This window comes from Propithecus coquereli, unplaced genomic scaffold, assembly GCF_000956105.1.
Source record: "Propithecus coquereli isolate 6110/MARCELLA unplaced genomic scaffold, Pcoq_1.0 Scaffold2, whole genome shotgun sequence".
Lineage (NCBI taxonomy): Eukaryota > Metazoa > Chordata > Mammalia > Primates > Indriidae > Propithecus > Propithecus coquereli.
The window spans coordinates 990,865-1,017,635 of NW_012144966.1; the positions used below are offsets into that span (position 1 = coordinate 990,865).

A 26,771-nucleotide genomic window follows, 5' to 3' on the forward strand; every position below is an offset into this window, starting at 1 on the left:
GAACTATTTGACTTTAAATTTTGTGCCTATATAACTTTGAAAAATATTTTTAAAAATTTTCAGTGTAATTGGATCATGTTATTTTCCTGCTCAAAACCCTTCCAAGGCTTTTCACTGCTGTTAGGATAAAGTCCAAGCTCCTGAGCACGGCCTGCGTCCTGTGCCAACCAGCCTACCGGCTCCCGGTCGTGCTTCCCCTCACTCCCAGCTTTCGTGATGCTCAATCACGTTGGCTGTCCTTCAACACCTGGGAAGTGCCAAACTCTGCCTGCCTCAAGGCCTTTGCACATACTGTTCCTTTTGCTAGAAATGTTCCCCACACCAACCCCAAGCTAATGAATCCCAAGCGTTCTTCACTTTTTAGCACAAATTTCAAAGATGTCTTAGCTGACATTAGATTAGGTTACATTTCCCAGTTTTATTTTCCCATAGCATCTGACTTCTCTTTTGTAGCACTCACAACAATTGTAATTAATTAATTGTATGAGTTGGTTTGCTATCTATCTCTTCTTCTATCTGTGCTATCCAGTATGGTGGCCACTAGATACAGTGAGCTATGTAAATTTCAATTAACATTAAATAATATGAAAAACTCAGTTCCTCAGCTGCATTTGCCCATTTCAAATGATCCAAGTCACAGCTACAGTATTGGACAGGACAGACATAAGGCATTCCTACCATCACAGAAAGCTCTATTGGACAGTGTTGCTCCAGATTGTAAAGTCCATGAGGGCTCCTCCCAGATCTACCCTGAGTGCCTAGAACTATGCCTTGCACTTTGAAAGTGCTCTCTAAATAACTGTTGAGCAAATTCATTTATTCACTCATTCATTTAGGGTAAAAACTAAGGCCACTGCCCTGAGAGAACATTCATGTTTGGTCTATCTCAGTCTCTTGAACTATTCAATAATGTCCATTTCTATATCATCCCAACAGCAAAGCCCACATAAAAGAAAATAAAAACTCAGGTAACAAAATAAATAAATACTCATGGCACCATTTGGGGCGTAATAGTGGACTTAAGTGACTCATGAAAGCAAAAGCATTACATTTTGCCCCAGTTATCACTCTTAGAATTAGCTTTCCCATTTGCCTTATGAACCAATCATTAGAATTAACGGGGAAGATGTGTGTTCTCAGAGTCCATTTAGATTTAAAGCATCCCAGTGTGTTCTTTGTGCCAAGCGAAGTCACTTTGGGCATGGGATTATAAATCCAATTTAGATGCTGTATTTAGCATTTCACACAAAGAAAGATTAAATAGGTATGATTTTCTTTTAAGAGGATTATTACAGGGCTTTCCAAAGAAGCACAAGCACCTCATTAATGGTTAATGTGTTCATTGGGTTTGAACAAATTCAATAGCCCAGAGATGCATTCAAATATATTTATTTAAGCACCCTGGAGATTTTTCTTTTTAAATAAAAAGAAAAGCCAGTCAAAGGGTCTTTCAGGACAATAGTAAAATCACTATCTCCCTCGCCCAACACGCTGGCGATAGGAGAATCTCCTCACCATTCCAGATAATGGTATTTGCCCTCTCCCTACCCACACATTTGCTCCACCTCGCGCTCTGGTCCAAAGAGGTCCCTGGAAACACAGAAAATATTCCCGAGGCCTGAAAAAAAGTGTGGAGGAAGCAGGGTTCTCTGTGGCTCTCTTTTCCAATGATCGATATTTATTTGTTTCTCTTCCCTCTCGTTCTTCCACTTTCTGGGACAAAACGACCAAAGGGCAGGCTTGCCGCATTTCAACTGCAGACAGTAGCAGAAACAAAGGTTACAGAAGCAAGTGGACTCCACACATCAAGTAAGACATGGCGTGGCAGAAGTTTAAATTCTGAGTATGCAAAGGACCTTGGCGGAGATGACCTCCTCTCCCCAAGACGTGGCCTCATCCCACACTGACGGTGTGCAGCCATTTCAGGGAACGCAGACAGTGGAGAACCTGCTTGGGTGACGGTTAGACCCAGGACAACTGAAAGGAGTTGGACTTGTACACCTTGAAGCAAGGGATTACGCTGGGAGGAGCACAGGCCAACACAGTCACAGTCTTGATAAATGGTGGCATTTATCGAGCACTTGCTGAGTCCTCGCCATATGTCACATCACACGTTCAGTCTGCACCTCACATTCTTGTGTGTTTTGTAGGAAAACTGTGGCACAAATGAGACAGTATAGAAGGTGGACTTTGGCTACTCATCTGATCCTTGAGCCAAAGCTTAAATCTGCTTACAATACTGAACAGAAGCTTTGAAAATGATTCACACCCAGCTTCAATAGAGGGTAGCTCTGGTTCATTTAAGAGGACGAGGCAACCATTGGAGCAAGGGTCTGCTGGCCCCAGTCAAAGACAGCACAAAACTGGTTACTGCCAAGATGAAGCCCAAAGTTGACTGCTCATAGACCTTTTCCCTCATTTTAATGCTAAAAATCATGCCCAAGGGTGAAGACTTAACATGCTAATGAGACATGTGACATATGAAGACACATGACCGCTGGAAGGGCAACTGCCAACCAAATCCAAATCCCGCCTCTACATGCTGACACTAAACTTTCTCTCTCCCCTTTAAATGTTCCCCAGCCCTCTGTTTGGAGAGCCTGTCGGTCGCATCTTAATCAGCACCATCTCCCTCATTTTCAAACATGAGCCCCCAGTAAAGCCTTGCCTGTGACTCCCATTCAACCCCTGGCTAATTTCTATTGCATAGAGAGCCCAACGGCCTGTGCTGGTCACACAAAGAGGGTAAGTGTCGTACCAGCTGTGTGGCTTCATCTGCAAAGTGGGGGTAATCTGACCCCAGCAGTTGCCACAAGTATTCAATGAGTTTTGTGAGACAGAGCAGTGTCAGGCCAAAGTAAGTAAAATAAACAAGCATTGGTTATACAGAAACAAGTAAGTCCCCATTTTACTAATGAGAAAATGCATTCTAGTTGTGGTTCTGTTGCTGACAAACTGGGACATCAGGCAAGGCGCGGAAGCTCCTGGGTCATAAGAACGTCAGGGTTTGTACTCGGTTACTGGGATCCCTTTCAGCTATAAGCTTCTTCTGACGAACAGAAGAATATAATTTCTTTGTCACTTTTCCTTCACCTTACTTGCCTTGTGCTCATAATCTAGGGGTCTTAACAGGTGGGGAGGGGAAGTTTGGAAAGGAAGAGGGGCATTTTTGGTTGTCTTGATAAGGGAGCCATTTGGTACTGCATTTGGCGCCAGAGTCAAGGGATGCTTAAAGTTTAGCTGTGCATGCAGCAGTCCCACCCAAGATCCCAATGGCTCCTCTATGGAAGATACAGTCAGCTTCAGAATCTTGGTAGAAATCACGATGTAACTCACAGGAAAGCAAAGGGAAGGTTTTCCGTCAAAGCTATGGAGCCAACCAGCCACAGAGCCACGCAAGCTGTGGCCAGATACCTATGCTTCTATATACTCATGCAACTAAACAGCTGTACAATTGTGCAGCCATGCAACCACACAGATAAATGCCCATGGAGCAATGCCCCAAATCCCACAGTTTTGCAGCCAAGCAACAACCCATCACGTTCTTCAAATGCAAGATGGGTAACAAAATAGGTGTGTGCCTAGCTCGTCGATCTCAGACAACAGTAGTGGAGCTCCTATTTCATGCAGGCCTTCACAGGGACTCAATGATGAGCAAGACACAATTTCTGCCCCCAAGAAACACTCATTTCTGGGGAAGGGCACATCTGTGCACATGTACCCAAGGCTGACCATACAGCCGTGGAAATAATGATGAGAAGAACAGGGATATGGGGGAACAGATTAGCTCCACTTGGGGAGAGCCTAGGGAGGTTTTGCACAGGGGGTGGCTTTGGGGTTAGGCTTGTACAATGAGTAAGTGTGAAGGTAAAATGTTCTGTCTGAGGAAACCACAAGACTAAAGACAAAGAAGGAAAGAAAGGGCAGGCCTAGGAAACAGTGGGGACTCAAGAGTGGAACTGGTAGAGACAGAGGGCTCAGGCCAGATGGCCAAGGGCCCTGGAATGTCATGCTGAGAATGTCATCATTCATGTAGTAGGCAATAGGGGTCATGAAACCTTTTGGGCATGAGAGTGACAGGATCACATCCATGGCTCCAGAAAGACTCTCTGGCAGGAATGTGAGATATGACCTGAAGAAAGGAAAGGTCAGAAGTAAATAAGGGGTTTAGAGGTTCCAACAGGGGCACTTAACCCTATCTCTACTTCCCCATCTCACGGGAATGAAGCTTAAATCCTGCCCATCACTCACAAGGCCCTATATGTCCCACCCCCTAAATATACTCTCTCCTACCCCACGTCCCTCTCTTGGCTCCCTTCAACCACTGTTGCCACATTCTGTGCCTCAATCATATCAAGCTCATTCCTGCCTCAGGGCCTTTGCACTTGCTGGTGGCTCTTCCTGGACCACTGTATCCCCTAATGTTTACAAGGCTACGCCTGCTCTTCATGCACAATTTAACTCAAATATCACTTCCTCAAAAAGGCCTCCCCTGACCACCTAATCTGCTAGGTTTCCCCCATCTCCAGTTACTCTCTACTACATTACTTTGGTTTTCTTCATGCTGCTTACTGACACCTGCTTACTGCTGCTTACTGCATGGAGCAATGAACGGGGAAGGGGACACTTGCCAAGCCACCAAGACACCCCAACATCCGGGAAGGTCAGTGGGAGGTGATTTGAAGGGGAGCTTTAATGAGGGCCTGAACTAGGGCAGTAGTGCTGGGACCGGAAGGGAGGGAACAATTCACTGCAACCATTCATTTCGAAGACGGGCTGTAGGATCTGGCTCCTCACTGGATGTGCAGAGAGAGAAAGATAGGAATAAAATGAAAGTAACCCCAAATCTTGCACCTGGACAACCAGAGATGATTCTGGTGACCTGAAAGGGACGACGGCACAGTAGGACGGGCAGGTGTGTGGAAGAAGAGGTTAATTTGGTTTTGGACAAGTTGAACGTGAGGGGCCCAGCTGACAGCAGTCAGATGTCCTCCAGAGCAGGCAAGGTGGGTCTGGAATGAGGAAGGGGAACCGTGGAGGGATCCACGAGGGGGATGAAATCAGCAGTGGCTGAGCCCCCGGAGAGGGACCCTGCTGGACCGGGAAAGAGAGCCGGGAAGGGGTATGAGGAGACCTGGGCAGGGTGGGGGTGAACCAGAAAAGAGACAAAAAATGAGGATGAGGCCGAGAAGACAGTAATCAGAGGGGGAAGAGAAGCAGTGGCGAGAAACGAGGGACAAGGTCGTTTTGCAAAGTGGCGGGGAGGGGCAGGCAGAGGAGATTGGCCCGATCAGTGGCGCTGAAAACTGCAGAAGGGTCAAGGGACACGAGCTCTGACCCTTCATGTACAAGGTCTTTGGTACCTTTTGGGAGAAGAGATTTGGTAGATTAGCAGGAACAGAAGTCTGTAACACATGTGTGAGATCCATCTGGACCCATCTGCTTCTCCCCAGGGAGACGTGGGGAAAGGGAACTGACGCAAACATGCTAACAATGCTCACGTTCACTGTGCCATAGTAACGAAGCCCCCTGTTTCTGACTTCTAGAGTCTCATGTCTTATCAGCACCCAAGAAACTGTGACAGGCTAACTTGAAGAGTAAAATCCCAGATCCCTCACCGTTCTTAAAACTGCTCTTCTACAATAGAAACTCGCCATGCCTCCATTAACAGGGGGAGTCTCATCTCCTTCCTTTGAATCTAAGCAGGCTGTGACTCACTTGTAACCAATAGAATACAGGAGAAGGGACATTGCATGTCTTCCAAGAGTAGGACATAAAAGACAACACAGCTTCTGCCTTGCTAGCTGAGACTTGCACTGGAGCTCTGGGAAGTTACATAAACAGTTTGCCCTCACGCTGGGAGGAAGCCCAAACTAGCCCTTGCAGATAGACCATATGGACAAGCCCTAGGACTGCACCTCGGCTCCATCTGACAACAAAAACCCAGCAATTTTATTCACCAAGTAACTTTAGGGATTTTTTGCTTTTCAAAATATCTCAGTCATCCTCAAAGGATGAAAATTTTCAAATAGTAAATACGATCAAAAGAACGGATCTAGAGATGTGAACAGATTGTACACAGGAGGAAAAAGGCAATTTGTCCATAATCGTATGAAAAGACAGCAACCTCACTCATAGAGATGCATACTAAATCCAACTGAGCTACAAATTCTCACCTATTAAAGTGATAAAAATGCCTCAGTTTGACAATATACTCTGTTGGCAAGGCTCCAGGGAAACAGGCACTCTCATGCACTGCTGATGGGAATGCAAAACGGTACAAGCCCTGGGAAGGGGAATTTGGCAATATCTAGCAAAATTACATTTGCGTTCAGCCTTTGGCCCAGCCATCCCACTTTCAGAAATCTATCAAAATATACTCTGGCAAAAGTGAAAAGACACATGGACAAGACTATTTGTTACTGCAAAAGACAGGAAATAACCCCAACAGCCATCAGGAGGAGGCTGGTTTAATAAACTAGGACATATCCACACAGTTGAGCACTATGAAGCTATAAAAAAACATGAAGAATTTATATAGTGCTTTGAAGTGATCTCCGGGATATAGTGTTAAGTGAAAAGCCAAGTACAGAACAGTGGGTATAGTATGATGTTTTTTATCTTAAAAAGGGAGGCATATAAATATAGATATAATTTGTGTGTATGTGTGTTCATTTGCTTATTTAAAAAAAGAAAAGATAACCCAAAAAACTAATAAAATGGTTATTTATAAGATAAAGGAAACAGCAGAGACAAAAGTTAGACATCTTAAATGTAGCTTGTTTTATAAATTTGTCATCGGAAACTTGTAAATGTTTAACCAATGTAAAACAAAATTAAACTGAAATGAAAGAAACAGCAGTTTTGCCTGAAAAGCAAAAGCAACATGAAACAAATGAACCTACCTTTATAGCAAGTTGATGGCTTAATTATTTCAAGTGAATCTAAAACATAATAATCTAACTGTATGTATGCCCCTATTGAGATATACTCTGAGGACAGAAAAAAAAACCTCAGAAAATATTTTCAGTAATCACATTGTTAGGTATGTGAGACAAAGCAAATAAGTACTTATAATGTTGTTAGGAATCAAGATTTTCAGCATCTGAAAAAAAGAACAAATATAAAATTTTAAAAGGATGAAAATTTGAATAGACTAATACAAATACATTGCCTTCTTCTTTTTCTTGAGACAGGGTGTCATTCCGTCACCCAGGCTAGAGTATAGTGGCACGATCATAGCTCACTGCAGCCTCAAACTCCTGGGTTCAAGCGATCCTTCCACTTTGGCCTCCCAAGTAGCTGGGACTACAGATGCGCACCACCACACCTGATTATTTTTTAAATTTTTTGTAGAGCTAGGGGTCTCGCTTTGTTGCGCAGGCTGATCTCCAACTCCCAGCCTCAAGCGAGCCTCCCACCTTGGCCTCCCAAAGTGCTGGGATAACAGGCATGAGCCACCGCACCCGGCCACCACATTATCTTTTTTAAAAGAAAATAAATAATTCCTAGCTCTGTCCACTGAAAAGACATATAAACAACAACCAACCCAGAAGTAACAAGCAGCCTAGGTGCCCAGGCTATAGTCTCTAAATATTATATTTCAATTGAAGGAACCAGGGCTCCTTAGAGAAATGGCTAATTCCAAGTTTAGTCCAGAAAAATACAAGATAAGCCTAGAAAATAATGTATCATACCAGAAAGCAAAGACTATCAAAGACGATTGGAGCTGTATGAAGGGGAGTCAAGAGTTAAACTGAGGGCCTCCCATTAGCCAAAGAGGGGACAGTTTGATACACACACACAAAATAATAAGTGCAATGAATTAAAACTCATCAAATGTGCAAAAAAATCCATGAACTCATGGTGATACGTTAAAAAATATTCAATTGTTTACCCTTGGAAGACATTAGGGAAGAAACTGAGAACTGACCACTAAAGGAAAAAAATTAGGCATTTACTCAGCCTTCTCAGGGAAACCAAACAAGCAATGAGGAAAGGTTATTCTTTATAAAAGAATCCCAGCTAATAAATGTTGAGGCAATGTTAGAAGAATATGACTATTTTGTGATTCTTAATGAAATAACTGATACAGGCAATGGTTATCAACAACTGCTAAAACCATTAGGTAGAAAGCTGATGAGAAACTTTATTACAGATGGATCAGGTTGCCTTAGCCAATCTTAACATCACAAAAAATGAGAGATAACCAGATATTGTGTGGTTCTGATGTGTCACAACAGAAAGAGTCCATCATCACTTACTTAGTATTCTTGCCAAAAAATATCAATCCTGAACCCCATCAAATCTGTCATTCTAATTACAGTTTACAAGAAATACAGAAACATTTTTTCAACTAATTAACTTAATTGACAAATGAAAATCGTATATATTTACAGTATATGACATGATGTTTGGATATATGCATACATTCTGGTATGGCTAAATCAAGCTAATTAGCATATCTGTTATTTCACATGTCATTTTTTGTGATGAGATTATCTAAAATCTAGTCTTCTAGCAATTTTCAAGTACAGTAGACCCCCCTCTTTTCTGCAGTTTCACTTTCCACTATTTCAGGTACCTGTGCTAAACCGGAGTTTGGAAATATTGAATGGAAAATTCCAGAAATAAACAATTCATAAGTTTTAAATTGCACACTGCTCTGAGTAGCGTGAGGAATCAGGTCTGGGATGTGAATCATCCCTTTGTCCAGCGTATCCACCATAGACACCACCAGCCCCTCAATCACTTCATAGCCATCTGGTGATCAGATCGACAATGTATGGCAGTGCTTATGTTTGAGTAACCCTTCTTATGCTTCATAATGTCCCCAAACCTCAAGAGCAGTGACGCTGGCAATTCTCATATGCCAAAGAAAAGCCATAAAGAGCTTCCTTTAAGTGAAAACTTAAAGTTCTTGACTTCATAAGGAGAAAACATAGTATATATAGCATTTAGTACTACCAATGGTTTCAGGCATCCCCTGGGGGTCTTGGAATGCATCCGTATGGATAGGGAACTTCCGCACACAATACGCTGTTATTAACTATAGGCACCATGTTATACAATAGATTACCTGAACTTTTTCCTTCTGTCTAACTCAATACAGGGACATTTTAGACAACACCACAGGGATGCATCCACAAAATCCAAAAATTGGGAAACTCAACAAGACAATGACCCCAGTTCTTCAACAAATAAATTGAAGGGGGAGGGAGGAGATGGGAAACTATATAGTAAAAAAAAACTTAAGAAAAATACCAACCAAATACAATGTGTGGGCATTGTTTGTATCTTGATTCAGAGAAACCAATTATAGAAAAACATTTATGAGGCCATTAGAGAAATCCGGACATTCACCAAGTTTTTATTATATTAGAGACTTAAGGAATTTTCATTAATTTTTAAGTGTGATAAGAGTATTATGGTTATATAGTAAGTCAAAGTATGTGGAGAACTGCTGATACTATGGTATTTGAACCTGCAAAAATGACAATTTCATATGGTCCAATCTAACATATTTTAGAGTCCTTATTTCTTAGAAATTCATGCTAAAGTATTTATGGATGAAGTTACTTGAGTTCTAGAATTTGCTTCCGAATTATCCAGTTGGTGAAGAGGAATAGAGGCAGAGATGAAGCAAGATTTGTAATGTGCTGATAATCGTTAAAGCCAGGTAACGGGTTCTTGGGGGTTCACTGTGCTATTCTCCAAATTTATATACATGAGGGTATATCATTTGAGATATGTGTGTATAGTCTTACAGTTTTAAACTTTTATATATGTTTGAAATGCTCTCCCAAAAGTGCCTGAGGCTACAATTGAAGGATTCCAGAACTGGTTTGAGCAATTGCAATCAGATTGTGTTGTTTTTCAACTGAAGATATACTCTCTGGTTTTGTGTGTGTGTGTGTGCGCATATGTATGCATGTGCCTCTCCCTGTGCATGTGTTTAAATCATCTTCTCATATAACTTTTTGGCACATTTACCACTGATTTTTAACTTATTGCTATGGGGTTTTTTGGAGTCCCGGGAATAGACAGTGTTTGAATTTTGAATTCATGTGCAAAAGAAAAAAATATGGCTAAAGAGCACACTCTCTCTGGGTCCCTTTGTTAACATTTTTAGTAGCTTCTGTTTAAATGATGCCTTTTCTCTAAGAAGTTCACTGGGTGTTTTCTGAAGCCTCATGTAACGGCTGGAAGCCCCCTGCCTCTGCAAAGAAACACCTGATTCAGAAAAGTAAACATCATAACAGCAACCCCTTCATTAGCTGCCCAGACACACAGCCAAGCAGACGTGCAGAGACTTTCTAAAAACCCTCAACTCTGGCATTATGGCCTGTGGCAATAACTAAGAGTCAAGGAAAGGTGAGCGAAGCTCAGGGAGGCACAGGGAGAGGATTATTCCTTACACCTGGAAGAGCAATCCACACTCTTAGAAGTGCTGTTGGAATCAGAGTCAGCTGGGAAAGCAACTCAGGCCACAGCAGCTGTTCTGGAAACTGATTCAACATTGACCTGTACTGAAAGGACAGGAGGGTCCCAACATTGCTGGGAGCCCAGGGCAAGGAGAGCTCCTCTGAGAACTGGGAAGGAGATGAAATTAATCTTCAGGTACCCCTGCCTTGCTCTGGGTAACACCACTATGTTCTTCCCAAATCACACCCAACTCAAGAGCATTATTTGGATAACAAACTCTCTAATACCTTAATGAGCTAATCAGAGATCCTTTAAAAACTGCCTTCGAGGTGAGAAATAAGCTTAATCCCATGAATTCATTCTTTGTTCATTCCACAAACATTGTCTGAGTATGCGCCAAGCATATTTGGAGGTGTATTTAAAGGCTGGCACTAGAAACTGCACATCCTTTGCTCTTTTCTCTCCACTACACTGCCTTCCGCGTTACAGACAGTGGCTCTTAAATCTGGCCGTGCCTCAGAGCCACCCAGGACAGTAGGCACCGGAACGCAGACGTGTTCATTCACGTATGTAGATTGTTCATGGCTGCTTTGGCACTAAAAACAGACAAGTTGAGTACATGCAAAAGAAACCAGTGGCCCGCAAAGCCTAAAATGTTTACCATCTGTCCCTTTACAGAATAAGTTTGCCAATCTCTGATCTAGGACCTCTGGTCTCCCTGAGTGGTCCCTCAACCAGCAGCAGTATCTGGGAGCTTGTTAAAAATTCAGAATCGCGGACCTACCAAATTCCACTCTACACTGACCTAGAGAACTTGTTAAGCCAGCAGGCTTTTTGGCCTCACCACACTCTAGCAAGTCAGAAGCCCCGGCTGTGGTGGAGGGAAGTGGGGGCGGCGTGGCTTTGTTTTAGGTTCCCTGGTAAATCTGGTAAATCTGGTGTGTGGCCACTAGGGAAGCAGAAAGATGGGTAAGGTGAATGTGGTCTCTGCCTGTGGAGGTCTCTGTGGTGGCCAATGCCTGGTAGATACAGGGTAAGAAGGCCTGGCCTTCTCATCTCAATCGCTGAAGGGCCATCCCAGCTCCAGAGCTCCCCAGGGGATCAGCTGAGGCCCCTGTTGCAACAGCCATTCAACTTCCTCCCCCGTCCACACCCCGCACCCCTCACAGGTGGTGTTCCCTAGCTCTCTCCCCAGCAAGAGTCCAGCTCAGGGTCTGTTTCCTGGCTCTGTCTTTATGAGTATACAGTGTGATAGCAGAGACAAGTCACAGCCATACATAAAAAAAATTCAAGACAGAGTTAAGTGTCCTAAAAGGTGTGTGTTAGCAGGGAACGCATGACTGGGGCGGAAGGGCAGCGGGATCAGGCTTTCAGGCACAGGGCAGCCTGCCCCGCTGAGTGAAGAGGACGTGTGGATAGCTGGTGGGAGATGAGCTGGCCTTAAATGCCATGCTGAGACATTTGCATTCAGTAGGCAGTGGGAAATCATGAAGGGCTTTGAGTAGAAGAATAACACCATAATGATGCCAGCTATACATCAGGACTATTCACCTGGCAACATGTGAAAAGGATTGGAGTGGGAGTGACTGAGGGTAGGGGGACCGCTCCCCAAGCTGTTGCAAACGTCCAGGTAAAAGAAAGGCAGTGAGGACCAGAGTTAGCAATTGGCCAAGGGCTGGCGTAGTGGGAAGAGACTGACCCTAGGTTCCAAACCCCACCCAGCTGCTTACAACCTGTGTACACTTAGGTCATCTCACCGGTCTGACTCCCCTCATCTGGAAAACAGAGATAACAGAGTTAGGTCATAAATCTGCAATGCCTGGCACATGCTGGGTACCCCGTTAATGAAAGTCACACTCATGGAGATCCTGGCTGTGTTCGTCTGAGTTTGTATAGACATCACTTATCACCCCAGCAAGAAAGTCTGAGTCTGACTGCTATGAAGACTGCCCTTGTGAGGTCATACTTGGAGGTAATAATTTAATGAGGCCTCAGTTTCAAACATGACTGTTGTTTATTGAGGTGCTCAAACCTGAATCATTCCTCTTCTGAAGGGTGCCTGGGCCATCTCGCCTCCATTGTAACTGCTGCTGTGCCCTGTTGTTATGGCGACCAGTTTCCCAAACAGTCACGCTGTTTTCTACAAACCTTTTCGGTTTCCTCATGCCCTAAAGTCCACAAGCGCTGGAGACAGCAGCAGGGTGATTTTTCTGAACTTCTGCAGGAAGAGGCATTGTCAACTCTTCAAATATGCCAGCTGGCTGTATGCTGCTTCTCCCCCCGAAACCCCCAGCCTGAGCATTACACGGGCCTGCACAGCAAAGTGCCATGAATGTCCCCACTAATTGGAAATTGGTGCCCTGGGATATCAGCTGGCACATCAGTCTTGGGCTGGCATTAACTTTGCGGGAAAATGAAGCAGAAAACAAAGGAATGTCCACATTTCATGCACACAGCACACCATGTTTACGGTACTGTTGCATTATTTTAAAAATTATTTCAATATTAGCACATATAGCTTTTCCAGCAAATATTCACCTTATGAACTCACTTGACACATGAAAATATTTAAAAACAATGTGATTATTATGGTAAAATCTTAACATTAGCAATCATGTCTCCTTGGTTTCCAGCAGAACTCCTCTTCACCTATCTTCTTCCTTTTTTTTTGAGACAAAGTCTCACTCTGTCACCCAGGTAGAGTACAGTGGCATCACCATGGCTCACTACAACCTTCAACTCAAGCTATCCTCCTGACTCGGCCTCCCGAGTAGTTGTGACTACAGGAGCACCACGACGCCTGGCTAATTTTCCCATTTTTAGTAGAGACGGAGGTCTTGCTCTTGCTCAAGCTGGTCTCCAACTCCTGAGCTCAAGCAACCCTCCTGCCTCAGCCTCCCAGAGTGCTAAGATTACAGGCATGAGCCACGGCACCCGGCCTTTCCTTCCTTTCTTCTATCTTGCTCCTACTAATCTCTCCTCTCAGACCACAGCCTTAGGAGAAAGAGGCAGCCAACTGCTGGGAGCCTGCCCAGTATCTGCCCTCCCCTATTTTCCTTTGCCAAAAGGACCCTGACACTTTTAGGGTGGCATGTCCCCAGCTAAAAGTCTTGGTTTTCTAGATTCCCTTGCAGCCAGGGACACCCACATCACACAGTTCTGGCCAGTGAGACCCAGCAAAGCCTACCGGGTTCTGGGAAAACTGTCATTTTAAAGATGAGGAATAGATCAGGCAGAATGCTCCTTTCTGCCCTTCTCCTTCTTCCTATCTAAAATAAGATGGCACAGCGTCTTGCAGCCATGAGGATGAAATGCGCACACTAAGGCTGGCAGAGCCATAAACTCAAAGGAGCCCAGGCCCTTGGCAGCACTCTGGAATGGGTGCGGCTGCCTAACTCCAGACTTCTGTGCAAACCCTCTACTTGCTAAATCCCATTGCTGTGATTGGTTTCTGTGCAGGCGGCCAGACACAATAATTCCTGACTGGTACAAAAGGTGAGGAGCCTTCCCCTCATTCCACAAATATCCACTGGGCACCTGCTCCAGGCTGGGCACTGTGCAGAGCACTTGGGCTAGCACAGCGAGGGAGTCAGTCAGCCCCTTGACCTCATGGAGTGAGGGAGTCAATAAATAAACACTAAATGAACATGACAATGGCAGGCTGTGGTGTTAGGAAGGAAATGACCAGGCAGTCACTGGGGAAGGCTGGTCTTTCTTGAGGAGGCGACATCTGAACTGAGAGCTGAAGGGGGAAGTGCAGTTAACCATGTAAAGCAAGCGGGTGGGAGGAAGCACATTCCAGAGAGTGCAAAGCCTTGGTGACAGGAAAGGGCTGGCTGTATTCAAGCAGCAGAGAGGAATCCAGGAATTCACCCTGAGTGAAAGAGCGAACAGGATAAACAATGCAGGACAAGCCCAGGGAGGAGTCCGCAGGCCCTGGGAGGCCAAGGAAAGGGACTGGGGTTTTATTCTATGGGTAGTAGAAGGGGAAGCCATCAGAAGGCATTAAACAAGAGAAGGACAGGACCTGATGTTTGTTTTTAAAAAATTGTTCTGCCTATGACATGAAGAATGAATTGTCAAGGGCAAGAATAAAAGGAGGCTATTGCAGAGGTTCAGGTGAAAGAAGACAGGGGCTCGGGCCAACGGAGAGGCAGAGTAGACCATCACCCAAGCCGAGCTGCCTGTGAGGTCCTTGCATATGGTTGCAACAAGAAACTACCTCGTCACTGCACTTGGCATCCAAACAGGCAGATTAGAGGACAGGATGGCTGAAGCTCTGAGGTGGCAAGGACAGGTGATGACTGGAAAGAAAAATAGGAGAACTCACAGCAAGTCTTTGACTTTTTTTTTTTTTATTTTTTGGTGTTCAGAGGGAAAGAATAGGATAGTGTTGCGGGCTATTATAAGGGGACTGTCAAAGAGTATTAATACGGAAATATTAATACTAGTACTGCCAAGAGGTGGTGACATCACTGAGGTTCTAGTGCGTCAATTGCTAGTAGGTGCAATCACCAACACCCATGGTTTTCTCCAGCAGTGCAGGGCAGCTCCAAAACTCGGAGGTAAGGAGCAGAGGGAAGGGTGACTCAAGGCTTGAGACTGGCATGACAATGAGCCCAAGCTTGGGTGCAAGCTTGAGGAGGTGAGGGATCCTCATTGCCAGGGTGGGCAGCACTGAAACACAAGGCCCTTCATATTTGTGAATGCATTAATTCTCCAATGATTCCCATCCTCAATGTGGAAACTACAACCCAGAGAGCCTAAGAAACCTGCTCAAGGTCACACAGCTGATAAATGTCTGTTGTTCAAGTCAAGTTTGTTAACCACTGAGCTATATTATCTCCAAACAAAGTAACAGGGAAGGTGATGGATGAAGAAAGCAGGTTGAGGTCTAAGGATGCACATGAGAAGCTGGCTCATTACCAGGGGAGGAAGCGCATGAAGTTGTAAATAGACCAGGCCATGGCCTGTGGGTGTGGCTGTATCAGAGTGTAGGGTAGTGGCTTGGAGAAGACAGTCAAAGGCTCTGGGTTGGATTTCCAGGCCAAATGGCATCTGGCTGGAGCCACTGACTCAGCTTTGCCTGAGTCATCCATTAAAATTAACCATTAACCACCCATTAAAATGCCCATGCAGACATAGAAAAAGTCCAAGACTCAACATCACCGCAAGTGAAGACTAATAAGCAACCTAACTCCAGATTCTAGGAGAAATTGGCACCAATCATGAGCAGATCAGGTTAGATTAAGAAAAACCTACTCACTGCTGGCTTTGCTTCATCACACAAAAGCCACATGGCGAGATGTAGGCAGACACTCCGCACCTATCCTATGTGACACAGAGACTGAGAGCTGTGTCTGGGGTGGTACCAGCCAGAACACTCGCAGACAACCTGCCTAACCTCTGGGCGTTTGAGACTCAGAGAGCTGGTACATGCGCACACGCGTGCACATGCACACACACACACAGGCCATGTGTCTGCATCCATAAAGAGACTGAAAATCCCAGAATATAAAGCAGTACACTCAGCCTGAGCCTGTTGTGGGGGAGTGCAGGGGAGGAAGGCACGGAACATGGAGGAATCACATACAGTGGAGTCACAATATGCATTTGCCTGGTATGTAATTTGCCTGAATTCAACTACATTTGCTCAGTATTGAAAGAAAAACAAGAGAAAAATCCTTTCCCTTATCCACAGCGTTTCCTCTTGCTCTTTCTCCATTTGAACTAGACTCTGACTCCTACTACCTCCAGATATTTTCCTAAACACAGAGAGGAACATGCATTGCATTTGAAACCAGAAAAATATATTATTCTGTGCAAGACTGTTCATCTTGAATGGGCCCATCAGGTGATTGGGATGCAGGTGATTCTCAGAGCACCCCCTGCAGCCCCGCTCTGTGAAGAGGGGCACAGGCACTCACCGCAGGGAGGGACCACAGGGCTGCAGGACTCAGCCTAGTAAATGCTGGCAGGAGGTTCCCACTTCAAATGGTTCACATTTTCAAATGAGTCCAAGGTAGATGGGGTGGAGGAGGGTCCTAAACTCGTGCTTAGCAGTACAGCACAATGGACACTGCCCTGGATTTAGAAATGAGAGACCTGAATTCCCATCCTGGCTCTGCCATTGCCTAGCTGGGTGACCTCGCTCAATCTCTTAATCTCACTGTATCTGACAATCCCAATATGGCAAATGGTGATATCAATGGTTTACGAGGTTATTTCAGAGAGTGATGTGAACTAATGTCCAAAAGTAAAGTTCTCACACATAGTAGATGTTCAATAAATGCTACTTAAATCTAAATGACAAGGAAATAGGCCCAGTCTTGGAAGAAAGAGTAAGGAAGTAACAGTGACAATTCTCTTAATATCTCCAACTGTTCACAATGTTTGTGCTCACAAACACATTTATATTAGTTTGCGAGGGCTGCTGTAGCAAAGTACCACAAATTGAATGATTTAGACAACAGAAATCTGTTGTCTCCTGGTTCTGGAGGCTGGAAGTCCAAGATCAAGGTGTTGCAGAGCTGGTTCCTTCTGGACACCCTGAGAGAGAGTCTGTCCCATGCCTCTCTTCTAGCTTCTGGGGACTTGCTGCAGGCTTTGGTGCTCCTGGGCTTGCAAGTATCACCCCATCTCTGCCTTCGTCTTCATATGGAATTCTCCCTGTGTAATTGTCTCTCCCTAAATTTCCCCTTTTCATAATGACACCAGTCATATTGGATTAGGACCTATCCTAAGGATCTCATTTTAACTTGATTACCTCTCAAAAGGGCTTCTGAGGGACTGGGGATTAGGACTTCAAAATGAATTTCAAGGGGACATAATTCAGTCCATAACCACTTTCCACAGAGCTTTATCTTGAGAGGGATGGAAACGGTCGGCCATGGGTAGACTGGGAGGAGAACATGTGAGGAAGTAAGGGCTCCCGGCGGCCAGGCTAGCAGGGGCTAGATCACAATGTGGGCTCAGGGTACACCCATCAAGTCTGCTCTGCAGAGGAGAGCCGACACGGCATTCGGACTGTCCAGGGAAGCTCTGAAGAAGCCCCAACAGGGGTAGGATTTTGCAGCAGAAGCCAACGGTCTGCTGAGAGTGGCTGGAGCCTGTGGGCCTGACAGAGAAGGACTCGTGGGATGAATTCCAGGCACCATCATCCAAGAACAGTGCAGACGCCCAACTTCACTAAAGGGCGGATCGGCCTTAGCAGCAGAAAGATGCTGTGGGTCACAGATGCACAGATCCCAGGGCAAAGGCGGGACTTCTAGGGGTCTGAGCTGGAGGGACTGCCAAGTGCAGGATGAGCCAGGAAAAGACCCCTTGCTGACTGAGAGAAGACGATCTTTTTCCCACTGAAGCCTACAAAATCAGGGAAAAAAAGCAAGAGGCGATTCTGGAATGCACTTAGGATGCTACTACACCTAGCCGTGGAGTCACCTTAAATGTATCCCTGGTTAGAGTTGAAATTGTTTAATGTAGCGTCCAGCAAAGACAAGGTTCAATAGACTGATGTCTAAGACGAAAGTATCTAAGATGAGACTCAGGAAAGAAGTTTCAAGAAAGACAGATTAAGTTTCATTTACACAGCTAGATCATTTATCCACTCATTCATTTTCACAGTCATTCAACAAACATGCAGTAGATGCCAGACATGCAAATGTCAACAATGTGGTCCCCAACCTGGAAGAGGTCACAGACTAACTGGAGAGACAGAGGCATGAACAAGCCCCGGCAATGCAATATGGCAGGTGTTATCATTGGGCTCTCAAAGAGCCTGGAGAGCCAGGAGCAGGACTTGATCCTCTGTCCAGAAGACAAGGGCCATGAGAACATGAGACTTCCTAGACCTTTATAAACTTCTTGGGTTTGTTATCACCTGTTTCTCATAGTGATTTTTGCAAAACAACCTTTGTGACAAAGAGGCTTGTGTTTGACAAAAGGGTTGTGAGGAAGGTGGGGATGTTTTCTTACTATGCAACCACTTAGATAGACAAGAATCCCAAAACGATGAGCAGATGGAACTGATGAGGAAAGAGAACATCACCTCTGGGGTCTACAAGAATAAACAGGCACATAGATGTTTTAGAAGATTTATTCATTCAGGAGAGATCACCTGAGGGCCTCCTGTAGCCATGCACAGTGTTAGGCACAGGGAGAGAATGGTGAGTGTGAAGACCCCTTACCTAACCAGGGATTTCTCGTATCAAGAGGAGCTTTGACAGTCATCCTTGAGAGGAGCAGACATTAGTCAAAAATTATTTGAAAATATAACCACAAGTTGTAACAGATATGTAGAGGGAGCTGAAGGTGGGGGAAAGGGAGCTTAGCCACCAGGAATAAGCCCCAGCTGGGCTTTCCACAGCTGCTTTCCTCTCAGGGGAGGAATCAGGACAGCCGGGCACCTCCTTCCTGTGCCTCTCCCGGCTGGAGGGCCTGCAGGAATAGTCCTGCCACCTCCACTGGCCTCCTGAAGAGGTCTGTACACACACTGAGGCCTCCCCTGGCAGAACAAACCGCTCAGTCCCCTGAACTCCTTCAACACTTCCTTCATGCCCTTCCAGTAGTGACCACGCTGACCTGAAGTGTGTCCCCTTTTACGTCTGTTTCCCTTATCATATTAACTTCTTTAGGTCAAGGAACATAGCTTACTCATCTTTGTGCCAAATGTCTACTGAATGAACAAAAGAGCAAATAAATGTCTTTTATCTTTAGGCTGTTAACATAGGGAAACAAAGATCTAGAATACTGTCTTCACAGCACTATCAAAATGAATCAAGGTCAGCAAACTTAAACATTAAACTGAAATCAACAAGATGATTTTTAATAGGAATAAATGCAAAGATCCCAAATTTCGGTTACTGAAATAAAAAGCATAATTCAGGATTCATGGGGGAAAAAAACTCATTCATTCAACAAAGATTTATTAAGTGCCACCTATATTCCAGTCACTGTTCCAGGTGCTGAGTACATGGCAGAGAAAATATAGACAATGTCCCTGAGGCCATAGAACTTAAATTTGATTAGAAAAAAAGATCTAAGGGTTTTAACTAATCACAAGCTTACTGTGAGTCACCAAGCTAATATAACAACAACAACAGCAGAAGAAGAAACAAATCCTAACCTGATTTTACCTGCACTAGGAGAGCTTTGTTCAGTGGCCATATCGGAGCATGCCTCGTGTTGCCCTATGCTGTTCGGCTGACATCTGTAGTGTGGAGCTAGCCATAGGTCCCTCGTATCAAGAGGAGCTTTGGCAAACCTAATAACGTGTTTAGAGGAATCTGGTCAGGCCTACAAGGGGTGTGATAATGATTGAAGGAATTACATATGTTTGGCCTGGAGGCCCAATGGAAAGAGGAGATATGAGAGCCAAGGATTGAAAGAGCTGTCTGTGCAAGACTTGATCATCCGGGTCCTGAACCCCCAGGTAGAAATTACAAGGGAGCAGGAAGAGGCTCAAAGGGGAGCTGCCCCACAAAGGTGTGGGAAGGCCTCCTTCCTTGGGGAAGAGATTTTCCATCCTCAGGGATGGTGCCGAGGAAAATTGTGCTGTCCAAGAGCAAACTAGACTGTCAAGAGATCAGACTAGACTTTGGATCTTATAAACTATAAATGAAGAATTCTATAGCTAATCCCCCATTAACCAGGAAGGCAGTATTGAGGAATACAGGCTTTAGAACCAGATAGAGCTGGATTCCAGGCCTGAAATGGCAAAAGTCACTCACACACTTCAAGCCTCATTCCTTTGCTTGTTAAAGGAGGATGGTAATAGGTCTCACCTCATTCCAGAGGCTGGGATTAAATGAGATCATTTACATAAAGTGCCCAGCCACGCCCTTTGTAAATCATCCATAGATGTTAGCAAATGGTAATTTGAAGTGCTCTCCATTTTATTTGACTATCTTTCAGTTTATTTAGGCAAATCATTTTGTCAAGAGTCTCTAATTCTGTAAACTTCTATTATACTAAAGCAATTATTTAGCAACTTAAACTATAAGGAAGAAGTACTTTAGAGAAATTTGAAATGCTTTGTTCTCTAGAGAAATTAGCAAAAAAATAAAAAATAAAACCCTAACAGTCCAAAAGGGGGTTCTTAAGCGTGCAATTTAAAGGACTTGTGATTGCATCAAGGTGACACTAGGAAGTTATTAATGTATGGAATGGCTGAGCTAGGCTGGGTTATGGCAACCTCAGAGACTCCCTTTCTCCTTGGAGACCCTCATCAGACAACAAAAGTAAAAATCAATCCAGCAAACCGATTTTTATGAGGATGAAATCATTCCAGACCAATTTAATTTCCTTCTGTGACAGAGAGACAGATTTTGGTGACTCAGGGAAGCAATGGATATCAGATACTGTGGCTTCAGCTAAGTCTTAAATTCTAGCCTCCATCATAATCAAATCTAAAAACTGAATCCAGTTCTGCTGGCTGGTGGAGATGATCTCCAAAAACAAGAACCGGAGGCTCAGGATCACTGTTTAAGTAAGGAAGAGAAGAAAGAAACTCTCTCCTTTGTGAAACTGGCAGAAAAACATGCCCCCTCCCTACCCGCAGTGAGATGCAGAATTCATTCAACAAACATTTACTGTCATGTGACACACTCTCAATCTGGATGGGGCTAAGAGAAATTGAAGTGAGACTTAACATATTAACTGCCATTATGAGTTGTATTTGACACTAGTTTTGAGCCCAGGGCCTCGTGAAGTGTATGTAACTCACACGTCTCTTCACCTTGGGAGCTGTGAGAACTATTTTTCAAGTTGCATGTAAGTCACGCACAGAAAACAATAAAAAATAACAAATTTTTCATTAAATTAGAAAGGTTCATTTTGTTTTTGAAGTTTTTATTCTATTTTCGTAATAAAACACTATGGCCCCAAGGAAAAATTTTTTTTTCTAGTGTGGCAGTCAATGTGTTAAAAGCAGTTATGCTTCAATGGGGCTTTTGGGTAGACGTGGTTATGGAGTTGAGGTGTAGGGGCAGCCACACAACTAATGGAATCTTTGGGCCAGGCCAAGTGTTTCAGTGGAGTAGGGTAAAGTTAGGGGGATTTTTAAAAGAGAAGCTATGGGATCAGAAAGGCACTTCCGAGAATCTAGGTTAAACTGATTCAAGTGGGAAAACATCAATAGCAAGCACTGCAAGGAAGAGAAAAGAAGAAGGGAATCTAGGAAGAGCTGACAGGAATGGAGGGCAGGTGCAGACAGAGTGCCCACTCATTCAGAAAACTGTCATTAAGCCCCAACCGTGTGTCGCACATATGCTGCATGGTGTACTCAGCACAGAAGAGACAAAGATGAATTAGGTCTACTCGCTGCCCTCAAAGGTCCCCAGGATGAGGTAGCCAGGAGAAAAGGTGGCTTCAGTTTGACACTAAAGGGGAGTGACCTGGGTCCCAAAAGAAAGGATTCTTGAGATTGAGGGAATGAGGGTAAGAACTGCGAAGTGGTTGAGGAAGTTTCCACACTGAGACAATTCAACTGAGAGGCTCATTTGCCTTGGATAACTGTCCTCCAGAGACCCTCTCCAGCTCTACAATTCTAGTAATAAAGACATTTTTTGTTGATTTTACAATCTGGACTATCCTGAATCCTGAATCTGGCTCTTTCATTTACCCTCCCCCCATCAGAAAAAGATTGCTGTTAACAGGGAAAAGTGGCATTCTGGCTTCTTGTCACAACACAGCCACCATGGGCCATTGGGTGTCCTCCAGCAGCTTGGTGTTGAATCCATGGGCAAAGCACTAGCAGAGGGTGGATGAGGTGGGGGGATCAGGGAGGAAGAAAAGTATAAAGAAGTCTGGCTAATCTCCCAGGGTGGCTGAAACCCAGGAGATCTGTAGCTTTCTCAGATGACCCACTCTGACTAAGTATGACCAGTCCCCAGTCTGAAAGATCCATGGGAATCAAGCTACACTTCCAAACCCCTAGGGAATGTCAGTACACTTCAAGGGAAGCCTTAATTCCATCTTGATTTTTGGAAATGTCCCTCTCCCTGAGACTAATAGGGATTTCTAAGGAATTGAAATGACTCTGCCCATAAAAGAGTCTTGCCAATTTCAGGGTGCTGTCCCAGGGCTGAAGGATATAGGTCTTCATGACCAGCTGCCTGGCAGGGCTGCCCCACGTTTGGCAGGGGACCATGACTGAGTGTGCCTGCCCCAGGCCCCATCTGTTGCAGGGACCAGATTTCATGATAGATGGGATATGAGTCAGGATGGCAGAATAATAAATGAATTAAATGTTTGAAAAGATAGGAGAAACATATATGTACATATTTAGCCATCCCATAATAACTCTCACAACCCATAAACATGTGTGCATACACACACACACACCTCATATACTCTCAGTCACCAAGGCAACCATTCCATAAAGCTGTACTTAGGGGGTTTTTTCATGCCAGATCTTTTCACCCTTATTTCCTTGGAGTAGAGCTCTGGCCTTCGACTCTGCTAGAAGTACCACACCTGCTTAGGAAACCCTGTTACGTCTAACATTTACCAGGTCCCTTTAGAAGGCTCACGTCTTATCCTCGTTCTGACACTGAATTCAGCCAACACAACATTTGGTGACTTGCTCAAAGCATCAGCAGCACAAAATAACCAAATTAATTGCCATCGTGAGTCAGAAAAATTAGCGACAAATACGGTGTTATGCCTTGTGCAGCTTTCACAGACAGGTCTCAATTTTTAAAAAAGCAAGTCACAAAGTTCATGTGAAAAGGAGCCAGCTTTGGTCCTAGAAGATGGATAAACCTATTCTCAGGATTACAGTGATAGCTCTTATTGAGGAGTCATGGATTTAGGATTATTAATCTTTTAAAAGTACTTCACATTTCTTTCTTCCTCCATATAATATACATTACGCTTCAAATCTAACTTATTTTCTATTTTAGAATTCATTATTCAAAAATTCCTGCAACATAAAGAGATCAGGAAAAAGTTAAAACATTTTTATCCAAGTATTGATATAACTTTTGACAACATCTATGTAATAAGTAGTGAGGTTTTTTTTCCTTTTAATGTCACCAACATGTCTATGGTCAGTCTGTGGGCACAGTTTTCATCTCTATGCCATAATTATTAGTGTAGGCTTTCAAAAAGAAAAAAATCTTGAGCTGCGACTGGATCAGAAAGTTCTTTGCATCTCCTTCTGTCAGATTTCTGCCGGGTGGGGAATGACCCAGGTATGAGCATTTAATTTATAGTCAAAACCCACTTTTCTGCCCTGCCTCATATAAAGCACTAAGGCACCACGGGTTAGGGAGGGAAGTCTTTTTCTATGGAACAACTGCTCGCAAAGTAAGCTAAAGTGCGGAACTGGCGATGGGGCGGGCGTGCATTTACTTAGCCCTGAACTAGGGTTCTGGTTTTTGAAGCCCACAAGGGGGCTCCTTTCCGAGAGGTAGAAAGGGGAAGCGACAAGGAAGACTCCACCCAGGCAATCCCAGTCAGGCGCCTAGTGTATAAATCGAGGGAGAAAGATGCCGGGTGGCCAGGGGATGGAGAAGTCACCCGACTGGTAGCCACGCAGGTGGCCAGAGGAAGATGGACCAAAGCAGGGCGGAGGCGAACCCGGGCGGATCGGGGGCGTGTGGTGGCTGAGGGACAGGTGTGCGGGGGAGGTGAGCTGTCCTCCCACCCATCCAGCCCTGGCCAGTGAGCAAGCAATGGCAGAGGCAAAGAAGTGATGGGTTTCCCCGAAGCTCTGGAGACTAGCTCAGCCCTCTGCAAGGGGGTCTCATCGACCCCGCTCTCTGGGCTTGGGTCTGTCTAGGTCGAGTCTCTGTCTCTGTCTCTGTCTCTCTGTCTCTATTACCCCCACCCCGCCCCATCAGTTCTTTGGGGGAATGGGCTGCGGGTTGTCCCCGGCGTCCCCAGCCCTCCCGCTCCTGTCGCCGTGGCCCGGGTCAGAGAGCCGGGCTCGCTCACCCGCGTGCAGGCCCGCCTCGGGGCCGCTGTCGGGGCCGGCGGCGCTGGGCGGCGTGTCCGAGTCGGTGTAGGTGAGCCAGGTGGACTCGGTCTCCCGGGTCCAGCTCTCGTAGTAGCGGGGCTCGATGGCATCAGCCCGGCTCCCGCCGCAGCCCATCCTCCCGCGCTGCGGGCGCGCCCGGCGGCCTCTCGGCTTGAGGCTTGGCGGCGGCTCAGCCCCGGCGGCGCAGCCCCGGCCCGCGAGGAGGCGGCGGCAGCGACATTGCGTCCCCGCGCCTGCCCGCGCAGCAGCCGGCGCCGAGCTCCCGCCGCGCCCGCCGCCCCTCCGCCGGGCCCTCTCCCCGCCCGCCGCTCCACTCCGCCTCCAAGGCCCTCCCCTCCCCACCTCTCGGTCCTCAGCTCCCCTCGCCCTCGCAGCTGCCCCCACGCGGGTCCAAGTCCCCGCTCGCCCGCACCCTCCCTTAGTGCGCCGCAGCTGGCCGGGGCACAGGGGCCGCTGCTCCGAAGCGGGAGGACGGCGGCGGGTCCCGCCGGCCCGGATTAACGTTTCCAGACCCTTGCCCATCTACCCATCCATCCACCCATCCACTCGCCCACCCATCCATCCATTCATCCACCCCACTCACCCATCTTTCCTCCCTCCCTTTCCTCCTTTCCCTCCATCCATCCCTCCATCCTGGGGAGAACTGAACCGCTTAGAAAGGGACCCCAAGCTTTCTGGCCACCTGTTCCAAAAGCGATGGAGCTGGGGCTGTTGGGGACAACCCGGTAAAACTGGGGAGGGAGTGTTGCCCCTAAGAATCAAGGAGCAGTCAGAGCCCTTGCCTGTCTTATGTGATCTGGGAAGTAGGGAGTATGGCCTATGATATCGGAGAGAGTTGGGGTAGGCACTCTGTCACTAACACCCCTTTCCAGTTCTGGGACTTCATGATCCTCTGAACTTTGTTCTCCAGAAAGCAAAAGATCACCAGGAACCTGGCAGCATCCCAGACACCCTCTCTGGGTGGGGCTTGGAGGCATGGCGGACTTTCCTTGAAGTCCAGGGGTGGCCTTGACATCCCAGGGCTCCACCGCCCGGTTGTCAACCTTTCTTTCCCTGGGGCACACTCAGGTCTCTCTGTGTAGACCTAGAACTCAGACTTGGGTAGGCCAATGAATTTACCTGTCCCAAGAACCCACAACAGGTGGTACAAGAAGGAAAACACCACTAAAGACAGGGCTAGGAAAGCGGAAGAGTTTGGAAGAGTAAATCCTCAATAACCAGCTCTGCTAGAATATAGTATGGTGTTGAATAAGTATTATATCATATTCATTCATTCAATGTATGTTTACTAAATATGGCAAAACACTGTTTTAGTATACATAATACTCACATAATAATTATGTATATTATCCATTGTATATAGACTGTCGTATATAATGTTTAATAAACATATAAAGGATAGAGAATATAGGTATGGTACTCGTATATCCTATATATCCTATATAATGTATGGAATGTACATTGTCTATAAAATTTAGTATGTAGCATCCAGTAGGTAAGCCAAGTCCAGAGCATTACCTGGCACATAGTAGGCCCTCAATAAATGTCCACTGAATGAATAATAAAGTATCTTTTTGTAATAATTCTATTTGCTTTAATTATCACAATTTGGGCTAAAGAGGATTCAGTTTACGGTAGAGCTGTCAGACATGCCTCTGGAAGGCACCAACCAAAGTCCATGGGCAGAAGGGAGCAGAGACTTGTAGTCCCAAGACTAGGCCTCCTCCTCCCAGGCAGGCCTCTTCCACCTCGTCCCAGCATGTGAGGTGGAGGGGGTGCAGTTATTCAGGAGATGATAGCTTCCCTGGTCCTTTGGAACCCAGATGGCCTGTGCCCCTTTTTTCTTCCCCCCTGAATATTTTGGTTGGAGGAGAACCAGCTGTCAGGAAGAGAGAATGCTCAATATCTGTAATGGAGCCTGTGTTTCTCTCAATTCTATGGCAAAGTGCTCCTTTCATAACCAGCTGCTTTGTCATTTGGGTAATGTCACCACCCAGAGAGCAGTCAAGCCAGAAAGAGTGCCTGAGTTGGAAGGTGCTGGGTGAAAGGTGGTCTTCCTAATAACCTATCTAGCAACGGAAAGTAAACTATTAAACAGAAAGTAAGAGAAATAAACTCACAACACAACTACCTTTTGTTTAACTAAAACACGTGTGGCCTAACTTGTTACCTCTGAGTTCTTTCTCAGCCTTGAAAAAGTTCCTGAGCAGATGGTAGGACTGAGAGCTTCCCCTGCTTCCTCAAGAAGAGACAGTACCAGACCGGGCACGGTAACTCACGCCTGTAATCCTAGCAATCTTGGAGGTCGAGGTGGGCGGATCATTTGAGCTCAGGAGTTAGAGACCAGCCTGAGCAAAATGAGACC

General features: G+C 45.5%; 1 protein-coding gene across 1 annotated transcript in view; it reads right to left on the reverse strand.

Annotated features, from left to right (window-relative positions):
* BAALC (brain and acute leukemia, cytoplasmic) overlaps window positions 1–24,732 on the reverse strand; it is a 66,613-nt gene extending 41,881 nt beyond the window's left edge. The window contains exon 1 of the mRNA XM_012643579.1: window positions 24,364–24,732. Coding sequence (XP_012499033.1) covers window positions 24,364–24,520 — 157 coding nt within the window. The 5' untranslated portion in view covers window positions 24,521–24,732. The remainder of the gene's footprint in view (window positions 1–24,363) is intronic.
* Between the last annotated feature and the right edge of the window lie 2,039 nt (window positions 24,733–26,771).